The sequence below is a fragment of the Camelus bactrianus genome, chromosome 20, assembly GCF_048773025.1.
Source record: "Camelus bactrianus isolate YW-2024 breed Bactrian camel chromosome 20, ASM4877302v1, whole genome shotgun sequence".
NCBI lineage: Eukaryota > Metazoa > Chordata > Mammalia > Artiodactyla > Camelidae > Camelus > Camelus bactrianus.
Genome location: NC_133558.1, coordinates 23,519,616 through 23,542,923, shown reverse-complemented (window position 1 = coordinate 23,542,923; position 23,308 = coordinate 23,519,616). Strand labels below are relative to the sequence as shown.

Below are 23,308 nucleotides of genomic sequence, written 5' to 3'. Positions count from 1 at the left end.
TTGGAAAATAATAAAGTATGTGAAATGTGGCCAGTGCAACTGAAGAACTGAATTTTAAATTTTATTTAATTTTAATTAATTTAAGTTTAAAAACTGACACTTGATTTAATTGTTGGAAAACTGTTAAGTATGTTTGGAACAACTTGGGTATATGAATTTACTTTTTAACTGTAAACTTCATGAAATATAAATTAAGGTTTTCCATGAAACTAGTTAAAACCCAATTTGAGATGTGTTGTAAGTATAAACACTGGATTTTGAAGACTTAAATATAATTAAAAGAGTATAAGACATATCGTTAATAATTTTATATTGATTATATGTTATAACAGTAATACTTTGGATATGCTGTTTTAGGTGTATACTACTAAAATTATTTTTCCCTGATTTTACCACTAGAAAATTTGAAATTAATATGTAGCTTGGAATTTTATTTCTACTGGACAGAGTTGATCTATTCCAAAACAAGGCTTTGATTTTCAATAATCATTATGATGTTGGGATTTTGTCCTTCTCATTGTCTCAGATAGTTTTTAGTGACTAGTGGTGAGTGATCTACAGATAGTTAATGGAGTTGTCTCCTTGAATTCTTTTTTAAATTAAAGTATAGTTGCTGTACAGTATTATATAAGTTACAGGTGTATAATATATTGGTTCACAATTTTTAAAGGTTATACTCCATTTATAGTTATAAAATATTGGCTGTATTCCTCATGTTGTACCATATATCCTTGTAGCTTATTTTCTCTTTGAACTCTTTTCTGTCAATGCAGGTCACAACCCACCTTCTCAGCCCAAGGAGAATAGCATTGGCCAGAACCATCACCAGGAAGAAGTAATCCACAAATTGGCCATGCAACTGAGAAACATTGGGGACAGCATTGATCATAGGATGGTTCAAGAGGTGAGACTTCAGTTTCCCCAGCAAGGGCCTGTCATGGAGGAGGAAAAGGCAAACAAAACAATGGCTGCCCAGTGGCTGGGATGCCCAGGAATTAGCGAAACACATGGATTAATACTCTCCGATGACCAAATGTTAGATCTGAAAGTTGTGAACCTGAGTCAAAACCAGTATTTGATTTCACACTTGCTACTCAAACTGTGGTCCGCAGTCTAGCAGCATCAGCACCATCTGGCAGCTAGTCAGACATGCAAAGTCTCAGGCCCCAGCCCACGATGCTGGCATCAGAATTTACCATTTTACACACACCCTGGAGAATTTGCATGCATATTAAAGTGTGAGAAACTCTGCTCCACACCCTCAAAGTAGGATGCATGTTAGAGTCACCTGTGGAGTTTTAAGAACCATAGCTGCCCGAGCTCCACCTCGAGACTGATTTAATTGGCATGAGTTGTGGGCTGGGCATCAGGCACTTTAAAAGCTCTCCAGGTGAATCTAATGCTCAGTCAGGGAGGAGACCCTTTGCCTTAGATTGTGCTTAACCTCCTTGAACCAACCCAGAGGTTACTATCTAGGCCTGACTCCTGATTTGTTTCTCCTGATTATTGTGAGAGATAATTAAGGAAACAGGAAAAAATAATGATTACTGTTTGAAATCTTAGGGGTAATGAAATCTGCAGTCAGCTTAGTTTTCTTCCAAAACAACCTGGGCTTGGCAGTGGAGAGAGAATGAACACATGGGGCTCTGAGGTAGGAGGGGCGGCTGCCCTTCCAAGCCCAACTTCCTGCCCTTAAATTCATCGCAGAACAGGTACCTGTGGTGCTTTCTTGTTCATCACAGCTGCTGCCATCATGCTGGCTTCAAGTGTGCCAAGTCCTCTTCTAGGCTCTGGTCCAAATGTGGCAATACTCAGGCATTCACTCAAAGAAAACGTTCCCTGAGACAAAACAAGGACAGAAGATCCCCACAAATAACGTTACTAAAAGTAAGAAGGAAGCAAACACAATCAAATAAAATGTCGACAGAGCAACTTCACACAAACAAAATATTTCTGAGTGCTTTACACATGCCAGACTCAGTTCCAGGCAACTAGAGCAGAGAGCAGGATGGGAGATGAGCTTGCTCTCCTAGGGTTCACAATGTAGGAGGGAGACAAACAGTAAAGCAGATTACCAGACTCTAGCCTAGTCAGACAGGGATGTGGGTTCAAAGAAGAACTGAGGATACTGAGTGATGGGGAGTGACTTTGGGTAGGTGATTAGGGAAGGTCTCTCTGAGGAGGTGGTATTGGAGCAAAGACTGGAAAGGAGGGAGCGAGCCATGAGAAAAGCTGGGGAAAATTGTTCCAGACAAAGGGACCTGGGAGTGAAAGCTCTTGGGATAGGAACAGACTTAACGAACAGCAAGGAGGCCAGGATGGCTGCAACGGAGTGAGTTGAGATCCAGGAGTTGGCCTCTGTCTTAGAGGGAGTGATAAGGTGTTTGGGTTTTACCTTAAGTACAAGGGAAGCTTCTGGGGAGGAAAGGCAGGAGAGTGCCATGAGCTGATTTGCATTTAGAATGAAGCCTAGCTGAAGTGCAGAGAGGAGGCGATTGTGAACTTCAAATGAGATAATCTATGTTAATCAGTTAGAACAGAGTCCGACCCACTGAAAGAGAAAACAAACTCACTTATTTAAACAGTACATAATATTCCATTGTATGTATATATCACACTTTGTTTATCCACTTATCAACTGATGAACCTTTGGGTTGTTTCCACTTTTTGACTATTATGAATAATGATGCTGTAAACACTTGTGTAGAAATTTTTATGTAGTCATACATTTTTAGTTCTTTTGGGTGCATATCTCAGAGTGGAATTGCTGAGTCATATAATAACTTTATGTTTAACTTTTTGAGGAACTTCCAGGCTGTTTTCCAGAGTGGCTGTGCCATTTTACACTGTGGCCCACCAGCAGGGTATGAGGGTTCCATTTCTCCACATCCTTGTCAACATTTGTTGCTAACTGTCTGACTGTAGCCGGCCGAGCAGCTGTGAAGTAAAATGTCACTGTGGTTTTGATCTGCACTTCCCCGATGGTTAATGTTGTGCTTCTCTTCTTGTCTTTCACTTTCTTCATGGTGTTTGCTGAAGTGAAAACGTTTTAAATTTTGATGAATTTCAATTTATTTTTTTCTTTGTTGCTAGTGCTTTTGGGGTCACATCTAAGAAAGCATTGCCTAATCCAAAGATATGAAGATTTATACCTATGTTTCTTTCTTAGAGATTTAGAGTTTTAGCTCTTAAATTTAGGTCTTTGACCCATGGAGTTAATTTTTGTATATGGTGTGAGTTAAAAGGTCATCTTCATTCTTTTCCATACGGGTATCCAGTTGTCACAGTACCATCTGTTAAAAAGACTACTCTTCCCTATTGAATTGCCTTGGCACCCTTGTCAAAAATCAGCTGACTATAAATGTTTGGGTTTATTTCTGGACCCTCAGTACTATTCCATTGATCTACATGTCTATTCTTATGCCTGCCCTAGCTTTCTTGCAGCATTTTACAAAGCTAGATTTGACCTAGACTTTTAAAAGTTGTCTTCTAGGATACTTTAAAATATTGCATTCTAGAATACTTTAAACAGACCACAGAATATTTTTAAAATAATATTTAAAATTCCTCCTAGCTTGGCTCTAAAATGCTAAAGGCTTTATTCTGCTGTTTTAAGGCTTAAATCAAGCAACTTTAAGAGAATTTCAAATCTGGCATGGTATATTTCTTTCCTATATAGTCATTTACTCACCTTTTGTACTCGGTTTAATCAAGCGGTCACATTGATTCTCCAAAAAGCTTCCTGCTTTCGATGTATTTAAAGAAACTTTTATTCTTGCTCTTGGAACTCTCTAGCAGGGAGTTCACCAAGGTATATTTTCATCTGCTGAATTGATTGTCCTTGAGCTACCACATAGCTTGACTTTTTAATTCTTTTCACTTAAGCAAGTGTTCTCATGTTTTCAAACTGGCCTTGATTCTCAAAATAACATCTTCTATTTTGCCATTTAGTTTTGAGGGATTTGTGTTCGAGGACTTGTTTTGTTTGTTTGTTTGTTTAATCTGGGGCATGTAATTTTCCTAGATAGAGTGTGTTTTAAAATAGTTTGTCTCCCCATTGCTTTTAGGATCTTAAATGTGCCTTTGAAACTTTTCCCCACAGGTGTCTTTCCTGGGTTCTAGAAACTGGCCCCTCCCTGTCCCTACAGGCCTAGGAGTGGTAACAACTCTGCTGTTATCAGCCCCACTGTTGCACCACCCTTGTGCCTCCCCTCTCCCCCACTTCTTAGATAGTGTCTTTATCTAGTCCTCCCTGAATGATCCTAATTTGCATGTGCCATCTGTTTTCTCTGGGACCCTGACAGTAATGTTCAGGGAATTTCTTAGTTTGTTAGAAAGCTAGGGGTGGGAGGGAGAAACTAACATTTTATTAAACACTTTCTTCCAGGTACTCTGAGATACTCTTACATGTTTCATTTAATTTTCCTAATAACCCTATGAATTAGTGGAATAAGTATTTTAGGAGAAGCATCTGAGGTTCAGAGAGATTAGATAACCTAAGGTCACTCAACAACTAAGTGGCAAAACCAGAATTTAAATATATGAGCGCCTGACTCAGTGCTCTGTACATTTTTTCCATCTGCCTTGCTGGAAGGAAGTTCATTTGGTTTTTCTAACTGGTATCAACTATAAAAAGGGAAAAAAGTCCTTTCGAGATTTCCAGTTACTAACAGGACAAGGTCTCAGTTCCTTGGCCTGCTGCTTATGGTTTATCATGCATTCAGTCAACACCTATTATGTGTCAGGCAGTTATCAAAAGAGACAAACTCCCTGACCTCATGGAGACAAACAATAAACAAACAAATAAAGACTACAGTTTATCAGACAGTGATAAATATTTTGGAGAAAAATAAAGCAAGGGAAAGGATGAGGAGTGTTGGGGGATTTGAAATTTTAAGGGAAAGCCTCACTTAGATGCCTTCTGAGCAACACTTTGACAGAGGTAGGGGAGGGGCCGTGGATATCGGGGAGAGCAGTGGAGGCAGGTAGAAAGCAGACTGTGAGGCAGGAGCATTTCTGGCATGTTTGAAGAATAGCAAGGAGGCCAGGATGGCTGAAGCTGAGTAAGGGAGAGAGCAGTGAAGGTACGGTGAGAGGTGGGTGGTGGGTAGGGCCTTGCAGTCACCATAAGGGTGTTCTAAGTGAGGCTGAGCCACTGGAGAGCAGAGCAGAGGGGCCACATCTCAACAGTCTGGGAGGCTCAGTGTTGACAACAGACTGCAGGAGGAGGGCAGGGCTAGGGAAGCCCTTTGTGTCTGACCCGCAGCTTCTCCTGATGTTCCCATATAAACAGTGGGGTTTACTTTTGACTCCATAAACCTGCTGTGCTCGTTGTTCTTCCTACCTCTAGATATCAAGCAGACTTCCTTGCTTCTTTGAGAGGGCTAAGAATGCTCTCGGAAGCCAGAGGAAGAGGTTATTAACCCTGAAAAGTGTGTCCCAATTTGCTGATGGTAAAGACAGGAAAACATGTCCAGAGGAAAACTTCCCAAGGTGGTGGGGAGGGTATGGACATAATCGAACAGACCAAGAGATTCTTTCACTCACACACTTTATAAAGCAGCCCAAGAAGCCTGTTTGTGGTGTTGATTGAATTAATACCAAATTTCTAATTTTGGATTATTTTATCGCTTAAAAAGAAAATTAACCTCTCTTTCTCTCTCTCTCTTTAAAAAAGGATTTTCAACAGGAAGGCAGAGCTATCCTGGCTCATTATGTCTTAGTTTTCTTTGGAGGAGTTCACGTGTTGCTGCGCTTTCTCTGGAATAACCATTTGATGTAAAAGGAATGTAAATGTCAGGTTCTGCTTTCCTTCTACCCTTTGACAAAACATGAATGCACCAGGGCAGATGGGAAGAAGACCCTTCTCCACCTCCCTCTCTTTCCACCCACCACTGGTGTTTTATGCCTGGTTTGTTGGAGAACTGCGGACTCACTGGCCATTCGTCTGTTCAGGGCAACCAGAGAGGAGACGTCTGTGATGGCCTCATGGTAGAGCCCGAGGAGCTTAGGAATCCAGGAGGTCGTGCTGCTTAGAAAACACCAGCGCTGTGGATGTCCCAGAGCTCCTTGTAAGGAAACCTTCAGCGTTTCCTTCCATGAGTGAAATAACCTCATCCCCAAACCAGAGGTCACAGAAATGGGTGCTTTCTCCTGGGCCCCCTCCCTGGGTACCAGGCCCTCTAGTGACTGTTGGCCCCACTCCTGTTGCCCATGTCCAGGTCTGCAGTGCCCTGTCCTCCTTTTACCTTCCTGTCTACCTCATATTCCCTCCCTCCCCTCCTTAAGAAGTACAAGTATCAAGAAAGTTTGTTGCTGTAAGTTTGTATATGCATTTTGAGTTCTTTGTAGGGAAAGTGTTATTTAAAAAATGAAATAAACATGGTTATTTTATTGAGCATGAGACACCTGTGCATAATTTTTTTTTTGATGGAGAAATTCCATTTGTCCCTGCTCATATGGGTTCATTACTTTGTAGAGTTGGATCGTATGTAGCATCGTCTTTGTCCTTCCAAAGGGAAATGTCCCCATTTAAAAAATTCATCTCAGGCAATGTCTATTTAGTCCCATCATCACCTACGTTTTGACTTCCTGGAAGGGAACAGTTCCTAAAATGTCTTCCTTATTTATTTTTTTACATTTCTGAGTAGGTATTTATTTATTCATATGGTTAAAAAATCAAAACCGTATAAAAAGGTTTGCAATGAAAATTCTTGCTCTTATTTTCTATCCTGAATCCCAATTATGTTTATTAGTTTGTTACATATCCTTCCAGAGTTTCTTTGTACCAATACCACTACACACACACACACGCACACGGTAGTGTATAATATATGCAAGGTACAGACCTTGATTTTTTTGCTTAGCGTGGTGGTGGTCAGGCATTATTCTAGTTGTCTTACAAATGTTAAACCATTTAGTCTTCAGAAGAACTTTATGAGACAGGTAGTATTATTAGCTCTATTTTACTGTTAAGGAAACTGAGGTCGTTGCTAATAGAGAGAGGCAGTAGGGACGTTAACTAAGTTGCTCAAGGGCATACAGCCAGTAAGTGACATAGCTGTCACTGTCCAAGCCTGGCAGGCTGTCCTAAGAGTCCAGGCTCTTAACCGCTCTGCTGTACTGCCTCTTGGAGAGCCTGCCACAGTCCATAGAGAGTGCTGTCAGACCATGCACAGGATTCTGCTAAATGGATGTACTGTAATTTATCTTGTCAGCTCCCTTTTAATGGATGCCTGGGTTGTTTCTAATCATTCAGCATTATAAGTCATGTTGAAATAAATAACCACGTACATTTTGGATATGTGCAGTATATTTGTTGAATATGTTTCCAGTGTTGGGATTACTGAGTTGTGAAGGAAAAACTGGGCTGGTCTAACAAGATAACTCACAAGTCTAGGAATGTGAAGGAGAGGCTGGGCTGGGCTAACAAGATAACTCACAAATCTAAGTATTGGAATACTGATCTGAGTTCTGCTAAACTAACTTGTAAATCTAGGCTAATTAGTGTTGGTTTGCTGTTCAGGTTTTTTGCTAGCCAGATGGATTTTCAAAGATACATATCTGGCTTTGGAATGTTGGTTTGCTGCCTCCCCGCCTCCACTTTTGTGATGATAATGCTGCTAAGGCTGTTCCATGCCTATTGGCCGAATACCCCAAGCTTGTACTTTACCCTATAAAACCTCATGTGCACGTCTTGGAGGTGCTCAGAGCTTCGGAGCAGAAGCCCCTCTGAGCCCGCCAGCGTAATACAGCTGAGTACTCCAACCCTCCGAGTGGTGCTTGTTTCTTGACTGGCCTGTCGTTTCCATAACAGAGTGAAGGATAAATACATTTGACTTTGCTAGATCCTGCCCTCCTACCCTCCATGGGGTTTAAGCCACTCCATATGCCCAGTGTTCTCTGTTCCCCGCAGCCTCTACAGCAGATTGTTATTAAACGTTTGAATGTTTTCCAAATTAATGGGCTAAAATTGGTATCTCAGAATAACTTAATTTTTTTTTTAGAATAACTTTAATTTACACATCTTTTCTAACGGGCGAGTCTGAGCATCTTTTTCTATGTTCAGGAGCCAACCAGCATCTTGTTTTAATGTGGACTGTCTATTCATAGCCTTTGCTCATTTTTCTGTTGAGTTTCTGGTGTTGTTCTTACTGGTTTCTAGGAGCTCACGATTTATCAGTGCCAAGCCAACAGCATCTACACCTTCAGATTTTTGGCAGGTTATTGTTTTCTTGCTTCCTTTCCTCTGTGTATGTTGATTTGCTTTAGTGCTTACAAACATTCTTGGCTTCCCCTTAAGGCAGAGGGAACTGAGGCAGGTTTACATTGGGGGATGGGGTGGGCACTACACCTAGAGCTGCCAGGGGCCAGCGAAAAGGTGGCCGTAGGATCCACTGAGCACTCGGGTTTAGGTCAGGAAGAACATCACAGCCTCTCTGATGGTGGTGCTCGGGCCTGGGGTGGTGGGGCGTCCACTGGGCCAAAGGAAAGGCCGAGGCTGGGTCAGGGCTGGGACCTTCACACCCCTAAGGGGAGAAGCACCTGGTTCAGGTAGACAGTATAGGAGGCCCCCACCTATCCACCTTCGGAGACGCACAAGGGTGACATGAAATTGATCTGTCGCTGTCGCGAGCCCAGGACTAGGGGTTCCCTTGGCTCTCCAGGTCTCGCAGAATCCCATCTCAGTCCCCCTGGAAGCCAGTGCCAGGCAGCCCTCGCGAGGGAGGAGCTGTCCCTCTGCGAAAGGATGAGAGCAGGACCGACGCTTCCCAGCCGGCGAGCTACAGCGCCCAGGGACTCCGCTCCCGCAGGGGCCAGCCCCTTCCCTCCCGTAAAACGTCCCAGGCGGGAGTGGAAGCCGGATCCCGCTCTTTCATTTTCGTTTCCCGGAAGGATAGCAATTACCGGAGCGCCCTGCGCGCCTGCTCGCCTGGGAACCCGAGAGCGCAGCACCAGGCGCAATTTGAAAGAGATTTCCTCCCACGCGACCTTCCAGTTTTGAGGGCCAAGTTAGCGGAGGGCCTGAGAGCGCCGGAGAGCCCAGCAACTGCAGCCACCAGAACGCTCACCACGGACAGCGGGTGGCTCCCTCACCTTCACCTATAATGCAGGTAAGAGCCTGGCAGCCGGAGCACGCAGCGTGCACAAGAAGCCACCTGCCCTCCGCCACCTCAATTCCCATACCTATTTTATCAGACCTTGGCTGGAATCTCTTTCCAATATATTCCCACACCTCACTATCCATCCCTCACCGCTTCTCACTCGCCTTCACTCACTTCAAGCTCCTCACTTTTTGTTTGAAACCCATCTGTGTCTATACTGCTCCCCTATACCTCTTCTCACCCCTATGCCAACCAGATGTAGTTCCTGCACAAGCCAGACCCTCACAGCTGGCAAATGCAGCCCTGTAGGGACTCCCCTCCTTAAGTGATCTTTCTACATTTGCCTTATTTCTTCAAGAGCCTCAGAACCCCCCAGAGCTGGGCCGCCTTCTCACCTCCACTTCCCTCTCTCCAAGATCCACACCCACAACCATATTTTATCAGACCTCTCCCTGGCCTTCATGCTGAAACCCAGAGCTCTAACTCTCCGCAGCTCCCTGGCTGGCATTTCCCAGGCAGTCACAGCCTGGGATTCCCTGTTCCTCACACTTGGAAGAGTAGACAGGCAGCCAAGTCTAGGCCTTAAGCCCCTCCTCCAGCTTGGCAAGCCCCCTCTGTCAGGTGGCAGTCTCTGAGGTGGGGTTACCTGGGAAACAGCACCACCTGAGACAAGGGGGCTGGGGGCAGACAAGAAATGCAGTGGGAACTACCCCAAAAGTTGTCGAATCCTCCTCTGTGGCGGCCATGGCTTCTGGAGTTTGCCTTGCTGGCTCTAGATCCAGAGTCTTTTGCTGCACATTGCCCTCCTCAGACACCAAAAGATGAACACAAGGCTCTCGAAGATTCCCAGAGAGAGACAATGGCTCTTGCTGGAATTGGTTTCACTTTTACTTTTCAGGATGTGGCAGCCTGTGGCTAGGCATGAGTTCCAGGGATCTACAAAATCCTGTCACTTTTTTAATCCCCTCATCCTGATTAATGAACCGAATCACCTCTAGGGGCTAGGCTGATTATAACATGTAAAGATACAGACTTCCCTTGGTTGGAACTTGGGATTCTGAAATTTATTCTTTCTTTTTCTCTTTTGAAAATAGCATTTTTTGTTTGTTTGTTTCTGATTTAAGGTCTTTTTTATCCTGGCCCCTCAGGTTCCCTGTGTCCTCTCACCAAGGTTTCTAGGCTCTCAGATTTCCAGCTTACAAGTCAAGTCTTGACGGGGGAATCTTCTTCTGGTAGGTTTAGGCAGATGCATGAAAAACTTGAATCAGAAAGATGAAATTTATCAAGTGTCCATTGTGCATAAGACGCTGACTGTACCAAGCTGAAGATATGTGTGGTTCCTACCTTTCAGGCAGACATGGTGATGGACACTCCTCCCTTTGAAAAAATATTCTTAATACATTTAAGGATGACTGAGCCTTCACCAAGATGCTCGTCTTTGACTGCCCTGGTTTTCTCTCTGTCTCTAGGAGGGAGCATTGGCTGGTTCTCCTGTGAGTCCCAAGGCAGCCACACCACCCCCAGGCACCCAGGCCCAAGCCAGATGTGAAGCTCGAGTGAACCTGCTAGGTGACAGGGCAATCTGCAGGCTGCCAGGAAGACTCCGTGAGTAGAGGGGAGGAGAAAGGCAAATATTCTTAAAGGACATAAACTTGATGTATAAACTTCTTATCTAAGGAATTGCCTTCCCCTCCATCTGCTTTTGTCTCTGCTGGGTTTTCTTTAACCTTTCCTTGGTGAGGAAGTCAGAAGAGGTCAATGTGACTTCTCCAGCAGAGTATACAGCTGACAAGGCCAAGCGTGAGAGCGGGCAATCTCCTCCTTGGTAAGATGAGGGTTGGGATTGGATGAGCTATTGGGTCCCTTCCAGCCTAAGGACAAATTGTTGAGGACATTGCCAGTGAGGAAATCAGACAGGGCGAACCAGTGAACAGTTGTATGTATGTAGAACCCTCTTTTAAATAATTATATTTAATTTTTGTTCTTACAAAAATAGCATATGCTTATTGTCAAAAATTGGGAAATGACAGAGAAGTATAAGAATACACAGAACAATCAAATCCACCCAAAGATAACCGTGGGGAATGTACTGGCCACGTCCTTTCATTTCATTTTTCCTAAGTAATGCTCTTGCCTGAGGAAACTCATAACTAGGCTTTAGATTAATGTTTATGTGGCAGAGCTGAGAGATGGAAAAGCTGAGTGACAAGCTTAAGATCACAAAGGTCTCCATGCTAAGGCCAAAACCCTGGTTCTACGGATAACCTTCTAAGGGATTTTTAGAAACACTTACTAAGGCTGTGGAAATCACAGGGCAGGCAGCAAACTGATGGCTGGTGGGATCCTTAACCTGGGCGGGGGTCTTGGAGCAGCTATGGGCAGGCACATCTGACCCAGTTGTAAAGCATCCAGTCCACATCCTGTTCTGCTGGTCCAGGGGCTGGAACACTGCTTTATAATTTCACACCCTTCTGATTTTCTGGCCTCAACCTGACTTTTGAGTCAGTAATGGGATTGAGCGGAATGTGAGGTATGTCTTCACAGGTCTTGGGAAGACCTTGCTGCCTCCAAATGCCTCTGCCATCCACTGCCTGGCATTCTTCTAATGGGGAACAAGAGCCTGTGCTTTCATGGTTAGAGGGAAGGTGGGGAGATGAGAGATCCCCAGGTAGAGGATGCCCTGGTGCCTCAGAGCAGCAGATGAAGCAGCAGCATGATTTGGGTAGGGCGCGGGGAGCTTCCTTTTGTCCAAATACCAACTCTGCCCAGTAGCTTGGGGTTTAGGGCTGGCTGCTCCAAGTAGATATTTGGCACAGATTACACAGCAGGCAGGATTTGGGCTCCATTCCTGGCCCAAGCTGTGGTGATGAGGAAAAACAGGACTTTGGCAACAGACCTGAAGTCCCCAAGTGGTGTTGCTGAGGACCCTAGAGGTCATCTGATCCAGTCCCCTTGTGGCAGCTGAGGACACAGAGACTTAGGAAGGGAGGTTTCTCTGCAGGTCTCACAGGGCCCTCTGGATTGTCCCCCTCATCTCCCCCATATTCACAGACTACCCGCCACAGGTTCACCAAGTTCTAGAAGGTCGACACTGGTAGAGACCCTGGATGTCACCTTGGTAACTCCGTCATATTCCAAGCAAAACTGAGGCCCAGGAGGTGTGTTCTGCCCAAGGTCAGGTAACCTTCAGTCCCCTCCCTTCCGCTGGGTTCCTAGCTCAAGGTTGCTGAAAGGGTACAGGAGGGGAAGTGGGGATTTAGCAAGTTTAATCACCACCTTGTAGAATACAATTACGCAACCCTTTTAGTTTTTGAAGCTCCCTGCGGTGGGGCCCCGCTGAGGTAGTCACCAGGTCTTCCTGCACTTTTCTAATGAATTTCCTCCCCTCTTGACCCAGCCTGTTTCTTGTTTACTTGACTTAAGGTGCAGGGCAATCAGGACCTATTTTGAGTTCTAATCCCATTGCTATGGGTTAGATTTCCCCAGAAGCAGACTCTGAAATACTTCCCCACAGAAGGGAGAAGGAAATCCAACAGTGTCCTCTCAGGCCAGGCAGCACTATTAGCAACTGGAGCTCAAAACCAATGGGGACTTGTGGGGGACAGTTACCCCAACCCAGGGGTAAGGAAGCTGGGTCTTTATCCACTCACTTCCCACCCATCATGGGATGAGGGCTGCTTCCAGGCGTGTTGACTCCTAGCTTTCCAAGGTGCCCTGTACACCGGCTGAGTCCAGTACAGAGTCAGGTGCTGGCATCTGGCATCTCCCTGCCTTCAGAGTGTAGAGGTCAGAGTCCAGGGTCACAGACAGGACCTTCTATACAACAGCATCTTCTATATTTCTCATCTTAGATTCCATGACTCATATTTACTTCTGAAAATATTCAGACAATACAGTTCTGGCCCTTGGTAAATATATAACAGTCTTGAAAGATAAGGTACACTAAATGACTCATTTTCCTGTCAACAGCATCCCAAATAAGCAAACTGCTGACACCCAAAATGAGAGTTTGACCTTTCAGATGGCTGGGGCGATGTGAGCCCCGTTTCTTACATTTCTGGAAACTGGGTTTCCATCGTTGGCATCTCTCTGACATTTATTCCCAGTCACCCACCCCATTCCCATCTCCACCTCCAGCTTCCATTCTCATCATCAGGGCTGATTTTCCACTGCAGGAAGGTGAGCAAACAAAACAAATCTTTCTTAGCCTTGTGAGTCGGCGCCAAGTGAAGCACACAAGCCATTTCCCTGTAGAGCCTACTTTTCCCTGTTTATCGGCCTGACAAAGATGTGCAGTAGAGCAGTGGAAAGTCCACTCTGAAGATGACTGTCATGTCCAGTGACAGAAGGGGGGCTGGGATGGAGGGGCGGGGTTCAAGGGGCTCCGGCAGAGAACCTCCCACTCACAAAAGGAGATTCACAACCATGCTTCCCTCTGAGGAAGTGGAGAGTAAAGGGGGATTCGCACATCCCTCCTCCCTCCTCTGGTCTGCAACCATGAGGGTCTGCCTGAGGCCAAGTCAGGGAGAATCAGGAGCTATGAAGGCAATGCAGGCCCTAGGACCACTTGCAGGACCCGGCCTGAGGTCACAAGGGAGTAAGTCTGGGAGGAGGTGGTGCAACCTCCAGGGAAAACTCGGGGGATTTTGAAAGGAGGCAGTTTAGAGATGGTCACCAGCACAGCCTCATTCGATGACAGAGAAACTGGGACTCCACTAATGATCAGACAGGGCCTCACACACAGGACTTAGTTCTTGGTCCTGAGTCTCCTCACTTTCCAGAAAAAAGCTGTGAACTTCCCACTGTTGGATGTAGAGAGACTGATATATCTTTGTGTTTTGAAACTGACTTTCAAAGTTCCTCGTTGCAACTAAGCCACAGGAAGAGATATACAGCACCACCCCTGACTTTCAGGTGTCACAGGCAGAGGAATGACACCTCTCGGCAACCCCCTGGTGATGTAAAAGGGGAAAGAGCCCCTGGGGAGCTCCAGCAGATCTTCTGTGCCCCTGCTCAAGTTCATGTCCTTCACTTACAAGAGAGTCTCTGGGCTCTTATTTTAATAGATACAATTCTAGCAAGTGTGGATTCCTGGTATCCTAGACCAGGGTGTCTCAAATTTTCATGGGCACATGAATCCCCTGGGAGCTTTATGGAAATGCAGGTTCTGATTCAGTAGGTCTGGGTGGGGCCTGAGATTCTGCATCTCTAGTAAACTCCTGGGTGTTGCTATGGCTGCTGGAAATGCATCCGAGGACCACATCTTATGCAGCTCTCCTAACAATGATTTTCAAAGTGTTGGTCAAGACTCTCTGAGGAGGTGAAAACAATTTAGTGAGTGAAGGTAAGTATTTTTAAAAAATGAAACAGGATATATCAGAGTACATCATAAACAGTCAAGGTAGCTGTAATTTCATAATTAACTTGTTTTGGCTATTTATATATACGTGTGTGTGTGTGTCATGACATAAAATGTAATTTTTACTGTGGATTGAGGTCAGAGTGGTCTGAGAAATGCTGCTCTAGATCATGGCATATTAGAAGCAGTAAGATGGATGCAGGTGTAAAAGAGAGAGGTGAGGTGGAGTGGGGAGGGTAGAGACCAGAAGTAAATGTTCTGGAAGCAGTGTTGACAGTGATGTTGTTACCTGAAAATGAAAGGGAATGTGGCGAGCAACAAAAAGGGAGTTTCCCCAAACTAACAATTTGAGAACAAAGCGCCTCCCTGTCCCCAAACTCAGGGGCAGGGCTAGACAGTGTGCATCTTTGTGCAAATGGAAATGACCTCTTGTTTGGGAAGAAGCCAAAACAATCCTTGGCTGGGTTTCACCCCCACTGTCCCAGGCCTCCCTACCATGGTGCCCTTGTATATGTGTTGGCTCTGCTCCCATAACTGGTGATGACCATAAAGCTGAGTGTGATTACCAAGCAAAGCAGTATTAGCTCTGGAAATGGGGGCGACAGAGTGCTGACTTCTCAGGGAGGCACCTGAGCCTTCCCACTGTGTCCTGGGACAGGCAGCTGTCCCTGCCGGGAGCTCTGTTTGTATCAGTCCAAAAGTTGGCAGCCGGCCAGGCTGGAAATCCCCAGTGCGCAGGCCCCCAGAGCAGAGAGAGTAAGGTGTTATCTGCCTGGAGTCTTGAGAGAAAAAGATGGTTGATGTGAAGGAACTGAAAATATAGTGGGTTGTTGCCAAGAGAGGGAGAAGCCATGGGCTGGTCTGCAAGTGAGGCCTCAGAGATTTGGTTAGATTGGTGAAGGGAGACCTGGTTAGGCTCACCTGTCACTAGATTAGGGAGACATCTTGGGGGACCTGACACCTTAAATAACACTCGCCAGCATCAGTTGAGCTCCCAGGTGTGCTAGGCCCTGTGCCAAGCATTTCACATGTGTTCCCTCCAACATTAAGAGCTCTTTTTGTCTCAGAAAGCACACACCACATGCCAGACGCTGGCCTTTAAATGGACTATCTTATAGGATCCTCATGACAGTCCTGTGTGACTGGTACTATTTTTATCATCAACCTCACTTTGGAGATAAGGAAACTGAGACAATCATTTAAGTCCCAACATTTACAGCTGGCCTGTCACCATCATTAGTAGTTTTTGTTGTTGTATGTTTTCACTTCTACTTTTTTTTTGAGGTATAACTTATGTACAGTCCAGTATACATGTCTTAAGTGTATGGCTCCACGAGTTTTTATGCATGTGTACATCCGTGTAGCCACCGCACAGATCAAGATTTAGGCCATTTCCAACACCCCAGAAAGTTCCCTTGTGCCTCTTCCCAGTCAGCTCCCCTCCAGAGGGCCACCACTACTGTGATTTTTCTCCCTAGATTAGCACTGTCTATTCTCGATCGTATTTCTGTATCTGACTTCTTCCTTCAGTGTAGCATCTTTGAGCTTCATTCATGTGTTATGAGTTGAAGTCGTTTGTACTTTCTGGTTTATTGCCAGCCAGCATTCCATTGCACAGAAACATTGCAATCTGATTGTCCATTCTCTGGCTGATGGATCTTTGGGATGGTTCCAGTCCTTTTCTATTGTGATCAGAGTCACTGTGGACACTAACATGCATGTCTTCTGGTAGATGCGTTCACCATGTCTCTTAGGTCTTTACTTGGGGGTGGAAAGTCTGTATGGTATGTGGCCTAGGCGTCTAAACTTTCCATGACGTCTAAGCCTAGCAGCCCAGAGCGGCAGAGTTATTATCTCATTTAACAGAGTGGGAAATTGAGGCTAAGAGAGGATGAGTGGCTTCTGTGAAGTGACTTGACGGGTAAGGGGCTGAGCTGAAACCTGGACTCTGAGCTTGGAGATGTGGCCCCAAGCTAGGTGGCGGATCCAGTGAGTGGCAACTGGTGTGAGGGGCCTTGACCCACCGCTGGTTTGATGGAACCTTAGTGGCTGAGCCAGTGCTTGGATTCTGGTCCTTTCCTGGGGTTCAAGTCCTATTGGAAAAGCCTTTTGACCTTAACATTCTTTGAAGACACAGGAACAAAAAAAGGCCCTTTTCTTTATCACTGTACTAGAGATGCTGACTGCAGTGGGATGAAGGGTGAGAGTAGGAGTAAGCACAAGGAAATGAAAGAAAAACCGAATTACACTTCAGGAAAATGACAGGCTTCGAAGTTTCAGGTGTTACTGGGGGCTGTGTGTGACCTCAGGGTCCTCCAGAGACAGCTGGGAAGTCCCCCGCCCACCTCTCTGGACCTGGGAGCAGGACCACATCTGTGGCTGACTATGTCTGCAAAATTCAAGGTTTTCCCCTCTCAGGGTAGTTTTTGTGTTTTCATGGAGGCAGAACAGCCAGAGAGGTATGGAATCCATCTACATTCTCTGGCCAAATACAGGAAAACAGACCCCTCTGACTCAGGAATTGTAGTTTTGAATTTTCCTGGCTGATATCCTCAAATATCATGGATTAGGAAACCATGTACAAAAATGCAGTTGGCAGTTGATCCCCAGAGTCCAGGAAGTCCTGGCTGGCTGCCTCCTGAATGTCACCATCGTGCAGTGTCCGAGTTTGACACCATACAGCTTTTTGTGTCGCACTTCTGCATCACCGGGCTGATCTCCCACGAAGGCTCTAAATTCCTATTTTCACCTGCAATGCATCCTCTTCCCTGCATTTGTGCCAGGTATAGGTATTATCATTAAAATGACACCTCATTTTTCTCTGTGCCTTTCCCTGACTACAGAGGTGTGCTGCCACATGTTTATTAGTGGATCTGCTCTCCCGCAGAGCTTCTCAACTGGCAGCGGCTTTTCTCCCCTTCCCCAGGGACATGTGGCAATATCTGCAGATACTTTTGGTTGTCATAACTTGTGAATGGGGGAGGGGTGCTGCTGGCATCCAGAGGGTAGAGGCCAGGGATGCTGCCAGACATCTTACAAAGCTCAGGACAGCGCCCACAGGAAGGGACTGTCAGGTTCAAAGTGTCGATAGTGCTGAGGCTGAGAAATCCTGCTGCATTGTGAACTGCTGGTAAAGTTTTTTTGGTCTTACTAAAGAAAATCAATTTGGAGATGTTTTTGACCTATGACAGGCATTAGCCCTTTATCTGTCATCTGCATTGCAAGTGTTTCCCTGAAATCCAGCCTCTTTTAGTTTTGTTTATGGTATCTTTTGACACATATACAAAAATTAATGTCAAATGTGTGTTTCGTTTTTATTACAACCTCTGTGTTTCCTGTCACAGTTGAGGTTTCTGCTACCCTTGTTCAGTGCATACAGTGTCCTATTTCCACTTTTATTAGGGTTTCTATTGTTCTATTCATCAGGCTTTAATCCATCTGGAATTGATTTTTGTGAATGATGGGAGGTGAGGGTCCAAATATAGATTTTTCCAGGTAGAAAGCCAGTTGTGGTTTTATCATATCTTCCATTAACTTTCCTGTCCCACTGAATTAACCCCACACACACACCTGGGCCCTCTCTTCTTTTCCAGTGATACTTGTCAATCTTAGGTTAATACCATCAAATCTCAATTACATGGCTTTGTGTATATGTAGTACAATAAAGGCCAACTGTGAAGAAGAGGGGTGTGGGATCCTCCCCTGTCCCCAGGGTTGTCCCCTGAGCAAACCCAGATCTGAGCTGGCACAACAAAGTGAAAAAGTACAGCAACGAGACAGACCTGGTTCTGGGCCTGGCTGCACCCCATGCTACCTAATGACCTTGAGCTAGTCACAACTTCTGTGAGCCTGTTTCCTCATTTGGAAAACAGTAACAATAACATCTCTTTCGTAGGACTGTTTGGTCATTCATCAGTCATTCAACATGTATTTACTGAGCACCTACTATGGTCCAGGCACTGTCCTAGGTGCTGAATACACACAACACTGTACCCAGCACACCTAGCCAAGTGCCTGGTACATAGTAGGTCTACATTAAACATTTGTTATATGAATAGTTGGCAAATGGGCATCGGGGGGTGGGCAAAGGGGGTACTAAAAATAAGTGAATATATACGTAATGCATACATAATGATAAACGTACAATTATATCAAATGTAAGGCATAATTGCAAAGAAAGTAAGGTGACAAAAGGAAAAGAACAGGACAGAGAAAATGACTGGTGGTGGGGAGCAGGACAGGAGAGCATCTGCTCAGCCAAAGCATTCAGGGTGGGCTTCTCTGAGGAGCTGACATTCAAACAAAGGCCTGAGTAGGAGGATGAGAGATTGACATGGGGAGAGCCCTGGCCCCGGCCCCGTGCCCGCCCCCATGCCCGCATCCTTGTGGTTGCAGGCATCCAGCCTGTGCTCTGGAGCAGGGAGGACGTGCTGCACTGGCTGCGCTGGGCCGAGCAGGAGTACTCTCTGCAGCACACGGGGGAGCATGGCTTTGAAATGAATGGCCGAGCCCTGTGCATCCTCACCAAGGACGACTTCCGGCTCCGGGCCCCGGGTTCAGGTCAGGGACACTCACTGGCTTCTTGATGCAAACCCAGGTGGGCCCTGGGAGGGAGATGAAGGGGGTGTTGGTGGGAGGCTCATGCTCCCAGCCCCAAAGACGCCCCCTTTCCATACATGTTTGCCTGGTGGTTCCCAGCTAGAGCAAAGGAGTCTGTTGTTGGCTGTTGTTTTTCAGAGCCCCAGGAGTCAGTCCTGCTCCCTCACTCTCACCTCCACATTTCCACCCCATGGTCTCACATCTCTATCAGCACCAAGCTTGTGACAGCACATGCCAGGCCTCATCTGAGAGGCAGGTGACCACCGGGCCTGGTCAGCAGCCTGCTCTCCTGTCCCACCCCCAGGTGACGTTCTGTATGAGCTACTCCAGTTCATCAAGACCCAGCGGCGAGCCCTGGTGTGTGGGCCATTTTTCGGAGGGGCCTTCAGGCAGACAGCGCTCACTCAGCCCTGCTCCTGCTCCTGCTTCCTGGAAGGTGAGGAGGCTCTTCTAGGGGCGCTGAGACCCTCCCCCAGATGGACCTCATCAGGAGGGCAGGGCTTCCTCCAGGCAAAGTGATAAAAGAGGCAGCAATGTGGGCCAAGCTCTTCATCTGGCCCTCCTTGCCTTCCCAGCCCTCACCACCTGCCATCTGGGACTGTCCTTGGTGCTGTGGTGGCTCTCTGGCCCTCTTGCCTCTCCTCTCCTCCTTCTCTGCTCTCCTTTCCAGCAAAGAGTTGTTTGTGTGGCATCTTTGTCTCTTCTCCTGATGTCTCCATGGAAACCGCTCTCATCAGGGTCTCCAGGGACCTGCACACGGGGCTGTCCATGTCACTCGCAGTCCTTACTCACTGCTACAAGCTTACAATTGCTTGAGCCAGAACGCTGGATGACATCTTTGATTGCTTTCTTTCTCTCTCACCCTTATCCCAACTGTAAACCAATCCTGTTGGTTCTATCTTCAAGATCTACCCAGAATCCAACCACTTCACATACCTGTACTGCTGCCTGGAGTCCAGCCCCTGCCACCTTTGGAGAACCTCCTCACTGGTCTCCTTGCTTCTGCCCTTGATCTCCTATGATCTATTTTCAACAGAGCCACCAGAGTTTCATAAGTCAGGTCATGTCACTTCTCTGCTCAAAATTTTCCAGTGGCTCCCATCTCACTTGTTAAAGCCACAGTCCTTACCCCACCCCCTGCAGTCCTCTCCCGCTCCTCTCTCTCTTGCTCATGCTGCTCCAGCCACATTGGCCTCCTTGCTCATTGAACAAGTCAGACAGAGACGCCCCTGCCTCCAGACCTTTGCACTTGCTGTTCCCTCTGCCTGGCATTTTCTTCTCCACATACCCACACAGCTCACTCCTCTACCTCTTCAGGTGTCTGTTCAAATGTTAACATGTCGTTGAGGCCTTCTCTGACCAACATCCACCTGTGCCTTTCCCAGAATTCTCTATTTGCCTTGTAGTGCTTTATTCACCCCCCCCCATATTGTATACTGTTTCTATTTCATTTTTTAATTTTAATCATCTGTCTCCCTTCCCCACCAGTAGAATATAAGCTTCATGAGGGCAGAAGCTTTTTTGAGTTCAGTGATGTGTCCTCAAGATTCTTAGAATAATGCCTGGCTCATAGAAGGTCCTCCACAAATATTTATTGGGTGGATGGAGAGGGTACCTGGGTTCTGGACCTGGCTCTGTCACCTTTGGCTTTGTGAACAATTTTACAGATGAGGGAGCAGGTTTGAGAGACTAAGTTACTTGTCTGGGAGCTGGGGTTAGCATCTGAGCTATCTGGCCTCACCCACCCCCTCCACTGTCTCCCTGATCTTCTAACCACAGCCTGAGTCCTGGGAGAACACTAGGAGCACAATGGCATGGGGCTCTGGCGTGTCACTGAGGGGGTCTGTACTAGGGGACGCTCTGGACCCAAAGAATGAACTGTGCTCATCTGCTTGCAGAGAGGATCAGGCCCTTGCAGGTGACCCCCAAAAGGGGCCTCCTGCCGCAGCCACCAGACCCGGGCCTTGGCAGCTCCTTGAGCCATCGAAATGTCCCTGGCCCAGCCAGCTGGCCCCTCAGCAGGGAGGAGTCCCTCAATTTATCTCACTGGGCGGAGCTCGGCTGCAGGGCTGAGGGAGTCTGCTCCTTCCCCAGGACGCCCCAGGCCCCCATCGATGGTAGGATTGCCGGTGAGTAGAAGGCTGTGCTCCCCTGGCCTAGAGGGAGATGGGTTGTTTTGATCTGGAGGATAAGAGGGTCTGTGCCTGGTGGTGAGGGTGTGGGGTGACCATTCTGTGTGCTGGCCTCAGTCTGGCCACAGCGGGCAGTGAGTGCTGCCGAGATCACCAAGCCCACCTACCCTGTGTCCAGGGCAAGGACGATTTACCAGTCATAGTCAGATTGGACTGGAGTATGTCCCCTTCCTTTTTAGAACCTTATTTTTATTTTATTCTATTTTATTTTATTTATTTGTTAGTTTGTTTATTTTTTTGGCGGGGGGAGGTAATTAGGTTTACTTATTTATTTTTGGAGGAGGTGCTGGGGATTGAACCTAGGACCTCGAACCTGCTAAGCATGTGCTCTACCACTTGAGCTACACCCCCACCACTTATTTAGTTAATAAGAACCTTATTTTTAAATAGTTGAGTGCTTACTATGCACCAGGCATGGTTCTAAAGCTTTTATTTAATCCCACAACAGCCCTTGAGGTTGGAATTATTAGCCCCATTTTACAGATAAGGAAAATGAGGCACAGAGAGGTTAAGTGACCCTCCCATGATCACACAGCAGTAAGTAGCAGAAATGAGGTGTGAATCCAGGCAGTCTGGTTCTAGGGCCTGAGATCTAACCAGGTGATACTATTCTCCACATTCACTGTTAAAGGACTAACAGACAGGCAGCCAGACTGACTGACAGATAAGCTGCCTGCCTTCCCAAAATGTGTTTTCTAGTCACGGGGGGTGGGGAGGCACTTCATTTATTCCAAGACACCACAGAGGGAGCAGAATCCTTGCTCCTGGGTTGGAAATGACGAAATCACTGAAACACAATTATTTTAAATATAATGTTTTAAATATAATGTTTACCATTCTTTAAGCCTTTACTCTGTACCAGGCAGAGGTACTGCCTGTGCTAAGGGTTTTTTGGTCTATTATGTTACTTAATTCTCATATCACCCCATATGAGGAAACTGTGGCTTGGCAACCAGACAGCCCAGATAGGACTTAAGATCTTGCTTCCAGGCTCCCTCTGCCACTTGCCCTCCATAATAGCACATCTGATTTTCCCGAACCTCCTGGTAGGGGGCAGGATAGGATGAATGCTACAATCCTGATTTAACAGAGATCCAGGAGGCTGAGTGACTACGCTAGAGGCAGAGAGGGACTTGGAGGCAGGGCTCTGGCCACCAGCCACTGGCCAGCACCCCTGCCACCTGCCCCCAAGCAAAGGGCGTTGGCTTTTGTGCCTGCAGAGCTGGGTTAGACCCCCTGCTCTGCCTGCCACTCAGGAGCCTGGTGACTGGGACATGTCCATACCTCTCTGAGCCCATTTCCTCACCCCTTCCTGGGGGTAAAGGTAGCCACCTCCTGGAGTTAGGATTATTGAATGAGAGAGTGAGTAATGAGTCCCCACATGTGACTGTTTCTATTAGTACCATTATCTTGACCATCCTGCTACGCTCCTGGGCCCCAGCTTCTTCGAGAGCCCAGAGTACCTTTCTCATGCATATCCTTATAGCTCCAGGAAAGTGCCCTGTCTGCACCCCCTGTGCTCTACTGCAGACTGCCGGCTGCTGTGGGATTACGTGTACCAGCTGCTCTCTGACACCAGGTACGAGCCCTACATCAAGTGGGAAGACAAGAACGCCAAGATCTTCCGCGTTGTGGATCCAAATGGGCTCGCCAGACTCTGGGGAAACCACAAGGTAAACCTCAGCCAGCTGGCAGGATGGTTTCAACATAACCAGAAGAGGACAGGGCAGGGGTCAGAGTGGACCCCCAGCACTAGGAGACAGGCCTCAACTGATTGCGGGCTTCACCAGCAGCCCCAGAAGTATTGGGATCATCTTATTTGGAGAGATCCCAAGGGACAGGCAGTTACTTCTTGAAGATGGGGACTGTCTCTGGAATTTAGTAATCTTGCCTTCTAATTTCTTAATCCCACCTTTGTTTAGCAGTTGAGGCTTTCAAAGAGTGTTTACATGAATTATACATCGCATGCTGTTAAGCCAGATGAGGATGCTGGGTCCCTCGAGGAAGCTAGGACACAAACCCAGGTCTCACACCCCGTGGGATCATTGGGTATC

At 46.6% G+C, this 23,308-nt stretch overlaps 2 protein-coding genes across 8 annotated transcripts in view; both read left to right on the top strand.

The window, feature by feature from the left end:
• The window catches only part of STK38 (serine/threonine kinase 38), a 96,221-nt gene extending 89,818 nt beyond the window's left edge, over positions 1–6,403 (top strand). The window contains exons 11-12 of one of the 2 annotated variants that reach the window (XM_074348576.1): positions 774–904; positions 5,678–6,403. In XM_074348576.1, the coding sequence (XP_074204677.1) occupies positions 774–904; positions 5,678–5,782 (236 nt within the window). In that variant the 3' untranslated portion in view covers positions 5,783–6,403. Of the gene's footprint in view, positions 1–773 lie in introns of both variants that reach the window. The other variant, XM_074348575.1, reaches the window with a different exon arrangement.
• A 2,337-nt stretch (positions 6,404–8,740) lies between these two features.
• ETV7 (ETS variant transcription factor 7) overlaps positions 8,741–23,308 on the top strand; it is a 30,194-nt gene continuing 15,626 nt past the window's right edge. For 2 of the 6 annotated variants that reach the window (XR_012501110.1, XM_074348581.1), the window contains exons 1-6: positions 8,741–9,113; positions 10,574–10,709; positions 18,859–19,023; positions 19,367–19,498; positions 20,961–21,191; positions 22,785–22,927. Coding sequence is in view for 5 of the 6 variants with exons in the window: in XM_074348581.1 (XP_074204682.1) it covers positions 9,108–9,113; positions 10,574–10,709; positions 18,859–19,023; positions 19,367–19,498; positions 20,961–21,191; positions 22,785–22,927 (813 nt within the window). In the remaining variant the exon portion in view is untranslated. The remainder of the gene's footprint in view (positions 9,114–10,573; positions 10,710–18,858; positions 19,024–19,366; positions 19,499–20,960; positions 21,192–22,784; positions 22,928–23,308) is intronic. The other 4 variants (XM_074348582.1, XM_074348579.1, XM_010949002.3 and 1 more) reach the window with 3 other exon arrangements.